At 38.2% G+C, this 7,241-nt stretch overlaps 1 protein-coding gene across 1 annotated transcript; it reads right to left on the reverse strand.

The window, feature by feature from the left end:
- Positions 1-2,325: 2,325 nt before the first annotated feature.
- Positions 2,326-3,826, reverse strand: LOC115622234. The gene is made up of 4 exons (XM_030516131.1): positions 3,766-3,826; positions 3,579-3,713; positions 3,398-3,517; positions 2,326-2,381 (listed from the first exon to the last, which is right to left on the reverse strand). The coding sequence occupies exons 1-4, from the start codon at positions 3,812-3,814 to the stop codon at positions 2,326-2,328; spliced, it is 360 nt and encodes a 119-aa protein (XP_030371991.1). The 5' UTR covers positions 3,815-3,826.
- Positions 3,827-7,241: the final 3,415 nt, after the last annotated feature.

Genomic DNA, 7,241 nt, shown 5'->3' on the forward strand with positions numbered 1-7,241 from the left:
GATGAGTTAAGCCCAATTCCACTTTTATTACTGTTTTATGAATATTAATCATTGATCAAATATATTTCTCATAATACAATACCTGGAACCTGTTTAGGACTCATTACAGCCATCTTATACCATTAAGGATTACGAATAATGATCTAAAAATAAATGGATTGCAATAATATCTAATATAATTTTTAAAATTGTCCTCACCTATAGTTTCTGTTCCATGCAGACAGACTGTCTATACATTTTGTCTTCAAATGTGAGACGATTTTGCTCAATTGTGTTTATTTGAGATAAATAGGAGAGAACTCAGTAAAGAAATATTTTTGTATTGCAATTTAGGCAAACAAAATTATATACAAAGGAATAAAAATGAATAATATGTGAATAACAATTATAAAAAAGATTGAACAATAATCTGTCATCGAAATATTATATGTGTTATAGAACATAACATTTAGTTATCCATGATCATTATACGAGAACCTAAAATAAAAAGCAATTTGAACATAAGAATATTTTACGTAAAATTCGATTCGATCGACAGCTTAAAGTGGTGTTCCTTAAAAGTATCCTTGTACCTCAGGTAGCAACTTAAAGATACCCTTTATATTTTCATTATGTTTGTAACTGAATAGTCGCTTAAAATAGATACACAGACACATTCATTATCAGACAGCCCTCGTACCTAGTACAAATGTATACTCGAGGTGCATATGTGAAGCGACCTCCTTTGATTGCATGGCATAACAATTATCTAAAGTTCGATTACCCCCTTGCGAGGACAAATACGAAACAATTGAAACAATTGCCGTTTCACATAATTATCATCATCAAATGGCGAAGGCTCGTATTATTTTGCATGGTGCTGATGATGGTGGTGGTGGTGGTGGTGTTGTCGGTACCGAGCGATAATATCACGTCATGCAAAATTTTCCACAAGTTGAGTCCACTGTGCCGGGCCAATCGGCCCTGAGGCAGTGCCCGAACGGACTCGCCTCGCCTCGCCTTGCCTCGATTCGGTTGGCAGTGGCGCAGTGGCTGAGTTGCAGAGTGGCAGTGGCAGTGGCAGTGGCAGTGGCAGTGGCAGTGGCAGTGGCAGAGGGACGAGGGGCCGCACATCATTCGCTCTGCGTAATATCCTGCTGCGTTTTATGCCTTTCACATTTTGCACATTCAAAGTGGTCTTGCCTGGGGTCGGGGATAGGTAGGATCGTGATCGGGGTTGGGGGGAAAAGTAGCTTTGCAAGGGGTGGCGCGTACAACACACAACACTTTTTGTAATAAGTGTATTTACTTTGGCTCTTTATGTATATATATATATATATATATATATATATATATGTGTGTGTGTGTGTGTGTGCGTCCATGCGCTGCGAATGTCAAAGAAGGCGAAATGGTTTTCGTAATAATGGATTTCATTAAGGCTGCGCACAGAAGCGAACTATGCAGGACAAAGGAAGGCCGTCGCCTCGCCTGATGCTGCCTGCTGCATGACTGTGCTTCGTATCAGAGTTTTCCTTTATATACATGTATATATATGTATGTGTATGTGTGCGTGTGTGTTTGTATTGTTGAGCAGCCGCCAATTCAAAATACGCCATGCGTAACAAATAAATTCATTAAGCGCAGCCAATGCCTTGCAGTCGACGCCGCCGTTGCTGCCACAGTCAGAGGCATAGACATTGCCACAGCCACAGTTGCCATCATCATCATCGCCATCGCCATCATCACCGGCCACGTCCAAATATTATCATCAATGTGCGACCGGCGGCGGCGGAAGGCGACCAAACGACCCACCAGTCCAGGCCCAGTCGACCAAACCTTTCCCGCTGACTGAATGATAATAACAAAAGGACCTCGGCTTGGCACGCGTAATTAAGTCGCATGTTCGAATGTGAATGCGAGCATAGAGTAGAGTAGAGTAGAGTCCTGCCATTCCCACTTGCCTGCCTGGTATTCAAATGATATTTATGCCAGTTTTGTGCCTACAAATGCCAACTTACGCGTTCGCTCTCACAATGTTTACGATTATGGGCCGAAAAAGTGTCACGCTGGCTCTTGGCCTCTGGCCGGGATTAACATAAAATTGTCAAGTAGTTTGTGCTGCCATTCAGTATTGCTGTTGTGTCCTGGTCCTGGTCCTGTTCCTGTTCCTCTTCCTATTTATATTTCTATTTCTATTTCGATTCCTGTTGCTGTTGCTGTTTCTCTTTCGCTTTCGCTTTCAGTTCCGGTGCGTCGTTTTAATTAAAACGTATATGAGTCGACCATGAAGGCCGTGCGTGAAAGATTAAAATGCTTACAGCAGCGCTGAGTAAAAGTTACGAGCCTTCAGCCCAGCTTGAGGAACGAGATATGGAAGACGAGAATTGTGGGAACACAGGTTCCTGCATCATAAATTTCAAATTAATCAATGGGCTTTAGGTGTTTGCTCTGCGGTTACTTGTCTCTGTCATTTCTTTGGCAACAACGCAAAACATTTCTCTTGGCTTACACGAAATTGAAACGTACGACATGGACATACTATACAATGCCTTCCTTTCAAGACAAACACAAGTTAAGAACTGTTACCAGAGCTTTCAAGGATTTGTCCCGCATTTAACAACTAACAGCTGATGTTTATTGGGGAGAAAGCGCTCTGCCACCAACTAATCCCTTATGACTTGGGTGTAGCTGAACATTTGGAATTTCAAAAGAAGAAATATTCCAAACAGCCAATATTGTGAACAATAAAGTAATACCCAATTAGAGTGATCTCAGCTACGACTACGTTCTGACCTCGGGTCTCAGTGTGGCATTATAACAAACGAAAGCCTAATAAATTTAGCGACCATGTTAATTAAAGTTTATTTATTAATTATAGGGAATACTTACCCATCCCTTCGTTCCTATGGTTCGTTTCTATAGTTGAGTTATTTACAAAAAAAAAAAAAATAAAAAGTCCCTTTTTATTACGACAGACCAATGCTCTATTAGTAGTTCTTTTTTCATTAATTCTTCTTCAGCTTTTTATAAAACCTTAAGTAGTTTTAAATAAAGTGTGGAAATGACGAATTTAAATGCGTTCTCAGGTTTGGTGCCCTTAGCCGTTGAGGCTCATAAGCAGACAAGGTTCATACAGACAGATGGAAGGATTTCATTTGTCTAGGCCAGAATGTGAGGCCAAAATATTGCAGAATTTAGAAATGGTTTCAAAACTCTTCATATCTGATCACATTACCAGCTCTACTACTAGTTGTATAGTTGTGAATAATTTAGAACACTTAACTGGTTTTATTAGCATAACCCTATGACATTGGTATATTCTCTTTCGCAAGACATTAAGGAAATACTTGTATTAGGATGTATACCATAATAGTTGAAATGAATGCAGGATCTAGTGAGTGAGCAATATTACATCTACTTTGCTCGCACAAATCGCAATCGATTTCAATCATGGCTGACGTCGTGATGGTGCAGTTTTCTCTGACTTCCAAGGGATCACCATAAAAACAGCTACGCTCGATTTCTACTGTCTCGTCCTCTATAAGTACACAAATATTCTGGCTAGTATACTCTTCAAAAATCCAATTCAAATAACTCACCCCAGAGAATTATTTTCGTAAAACAACCAACGACATTCTTCTTACAGTCCTCCAAAAATTTGTCATCCGTTTGTTTAATCTTGTTGCAAGAAGGGTCCACTACAGTCCAGCAATTAAAGCACTTTAAGGCATATCCTATTAGTCCACAATTTACAACCATAGAGTTCAAATTAGCTCAGATACATACCCAAGTGCAAAATGCTTGTGAAAATTAACATAGTCGTTAAGAGAGTCATGTTCAGCTCTAAAAAGTTCAACTATTCGGAACTTCTGAGCTTCCATTGATCATGCTATACTTTATTAAATACTTTTCTGTTTTTTTTTTATATAATATTTAAATGACAGCAATGTCGGGGGCTAGACAAATGATAAGATATAGTAGTTGCCCTTTGTATAATCAGTTGGAGTTCTACTGTTGTTATATTGTCTCTATTTAGTTCGCATGTCATAAGATATTATTTGACTTTTAATTTCTCATTAAATAGAAGAATTCTTTTTTATATCTTATGCGTTGTTGTTCTATGGAGTTATCCAGAAAGTTGTATTATAATTAATAGCTCGGTAAGGCAGTGTGGCTGGTATTCTCCTATGAATGTATTGCAATGTAATACAAGTATCTACAAGTATATGATATGAATCCCTGAAACCATTGCCTTGCTTCTTTCATATCACATACCAGTCTTTATAAGTCTATATATCGTTATTATGATTTTTCCCTGATTTAAGTTATGTACCAAATGTTATATCCATATGATATGAATCCCTGAAACCATTGCCTTGTTTCTTTCATATCACATACCAGTCTTTATAAGTCTATATCTCGTTATTATGATTTTTCCCTGATTTAAGTTATGTACCAAAACTTACATCCTCTTCAGGGGGTTATGTTTTAGAGAAATTAAGTTGTAATGGCCTAGAACCAAAGAAATCCTAGTGTTCCTCGAGAGCATACGATGCTTGACAAAAATCCTAGCTCCTAAAATATTTGAATAAGAGAGGAAGAGTTTCAGTTTATCGAAAACAGTTTTCAGAGTAAATCAAAAAGTTTTCAAATATCCTGCATTATATGGTGTTAGTATCCTACATCCAAATTCCAAAAAAAGATTTTCTATTCATCGTTATAAATACTTTATTTTCACATTTGGTTTTGTAACTCAATTCTTTTATTTTTGAAAACCAAGCAGAAAATAGACAGAATGAATTAATAAATCAGTTAAAATTGTCTTTTTATTTCTATAAAGTAACTTTGCTATCTGATTTACTTATAAAAAAATGAAGCTGCCGACTTTCTTATAAATGGAATCATGTATACAGTTCTAAGTATTTCCTATATCCTTTTATACAAAGCTAGCGTTATCATAAATAACAGAACAATGGCACTGGAAACAGGAGCTGGGAAATTGGAGGCATTACATCTATTTTTTTTGCACAGGTCGCAATCAAATTCCACCATGTTCGGCAACTTCGATAGGCAGTTGTTTTTTGCTTCCTCGTAAGTGCCGTAGAAACAGTTGCGGTACACTTCAAGTTTTTCGTCATCTGTTTGGAGAAAACACTTGCTAACGATTATCTTACTTGTGGTACATAGTATGTACATCTTTAAATACCAATCAAAATTTAATCGAAATAACTCACCCCAGAGAATGACTTTCGTTATACAGCCAGTTGCGGTAATTTTGCAATCCTTTAAAAACTTGTCTTCCGATCTTTTCACATCATTGCATTTGGAATTTATTACAGTCCAGCAGTCGTAGCACTTTAAGGAATATCCTATTAGTCCAGATTTTACACCGGCGTATTTCAATTATCTTCTATGACTACCTACCTATGTACATAATGCTTGCGAGAATAATCGTAGCTATTAGGTTCCTCATTTAAAGCTCTGTTAAGTTCAAGTTAAAGAGTTTTTAACCAACTATAGTTAGAAAAAAGTTTTTGTTTTCTTGGGACTTTACATTTAATTTATTTGACAGAAATTTCTAGAAATTTCAATTGCTTTCTGATAGGATTAAGTGTTTAGTTTAAAGAACGCCTTAAGCTGTTAATAATATCATCTCTACCACTTTTGTTTGTCAACTGGATTTGTAACTAACTCATTTAGGAGAGGATTCCTATATGTTACCTAACTATAGAGATTCCGTTATATATGAATAATTTTTTTAGATATGAAAAAATGCACAGCCTTTGCAATGATTAGAAGAATGCTTCTTAAATTAATAAAGCAAGATCCGATATATATAAGCAAGATTTGGGGAATTTATTTTCATATACTAGATGAAGAAAGACACATGTGTCAGCTTTTAAAAAAACATCAACCCAAATGAACACCAAATGGTAATTAGAGTTCTTAATTCAAGCTCTATTGATGGGTCTTGAAATATATATTTCCCTGATTTGTTTAAGAGCAGTGCTGTCAAAAGGGAATCTTTCAACTCTTTCGGAAGAAGACACTTCTATTTTAAAAATGAACAGTCCCTTATTCCGGTATTATTTCAAAATATTGGTCTACCCATAGTGCGCTAAACAGCTTCTAGTGGCATTAAAAATTGCGTATAAACTTGAATTTCAAATGAAAGCCATAATGTTTAAATAGGCGCATCTTCCACGTGCGACTTCCGCGCTACCTGGATCCACTCCCGCCGCGCTGGCCATCGGAAGGGCTGGGGGCTCTGCGCTAATTGTGCCCTATTCATTCGTCACTTTGGTCATGGCCATATAAGCTTGGCTAAAAATTAGCCAGCTGGCCAAATGAATGGGCGGCTTAGGTCGATTCATTAGGCCACAAAATTGGAATTTATTGCGCAGATTCAAAAGCGAGCACCGGCAACATACACACACACACACACAAACATATATATTAATATACACCTATATAGTGTGTGTGCGCCGGCCCAAAACCAAAACCCTTTGCTGGGCAACGGCAACAATAATGGAGTAATGGGTTAATTAGCCTTATCCAAAATATGGCTAAAAGCTTTCAAGCACAGCAAAAGAGCAAAAGAGGAAAAGCAGTGGCAGTGGCAGCGGCAGCGGCAGCGCCAGAAGCAGAAGCTGAAGCAGAAACATAAATAGAAACAGTAACAACAATAAGTCAGCAAAGTGTTACAAATATCACACTTAATGGCAAGAAAAACTGAACCGAAAATAAAAATGCCCGCAATAATTAATCAAAAGCAGCAACAACAATAACTTGAACAGCAACGGCCTGTAACCGTCGGCCCAATTTATTCATATTTTCTGGCCCACACACACCACATGCGTGTCCATAAGATACGCAACAGTCCGAGTCCGAGTCTCAGTCTCAGTCCCAGACCCAGTCCCAGACCAGCCCAGCCCAACTGCCGGTCTCATATGCAAATGTGTGTAAACAATGGTTGGAGAGTTAAGGATATGGAGGTGCGTGTATGTGTGTGTGTTTGTGTGTGTGAGCTCACTTTTTGCTAGCGCGCTTGAGTGAACTTCGACCATTGGGTCGCCAATTGTTGGCAATACAGAAACCAGTCGGAAAACTAAAAAATGAAATGCTCTGTCCGCGGTCCGCGGTCCGCGCAGGTCCGAGAAATGCCAACGTCAAAGCCATGAAAATGCCAGCATTTCCGTTTTTAATCATAATTTAGGCAAAAGGTCGCCCCGGTCGCCCAGCCACTTCGTCACAGAAATGGC

Source organism: Scaptodrosophila lebanonensis, unplaced genomic scaffold (assembly GCF_003285725.1).
Source record: "Scaptodrosophila lebanonensis strain 11010-0011.00,11010-0021.00 unplaced genomic scaffold, SlebRS2 tig00000043-arrow-pilon, whole genome shotgun sequence".
In the NCBI taxonomy this organism is placed as follows: Eukaryota; Metazoa; Arthropoda; class Insecta; order Diptera; family Drosophilidae; genus Scaptodrosophila; species Scaptodrosophila lebanonensis.

What these genes read in the sequence shown, in the direction of transcription:
- LOC115622234 (XM_030516131.1), bottom strand. Translation starts at nt 3,814, where the DNA reads ATGACTCTCTTAACGACTATGTTAATTTTCACAAGCATTTTGCACTTG. An exon ending in CACAAGCATTTTGCACTTGG is followed by an intron (nt 3,714 to 3,765) that starts GTATGTATCTGA and finishes GTGGACTAATAG; the next exon opens with GATATGCCTTAAAGTGCTTT. An exon ending in TACGAAAATAATTCTCTGGG is followed by an intron (nt 3,518 to 3,578) that starts GTGAGTTATTTG and finishes GTGTACTTATAG; the next exon opens with AGGACGAGACAGTAGAAATC.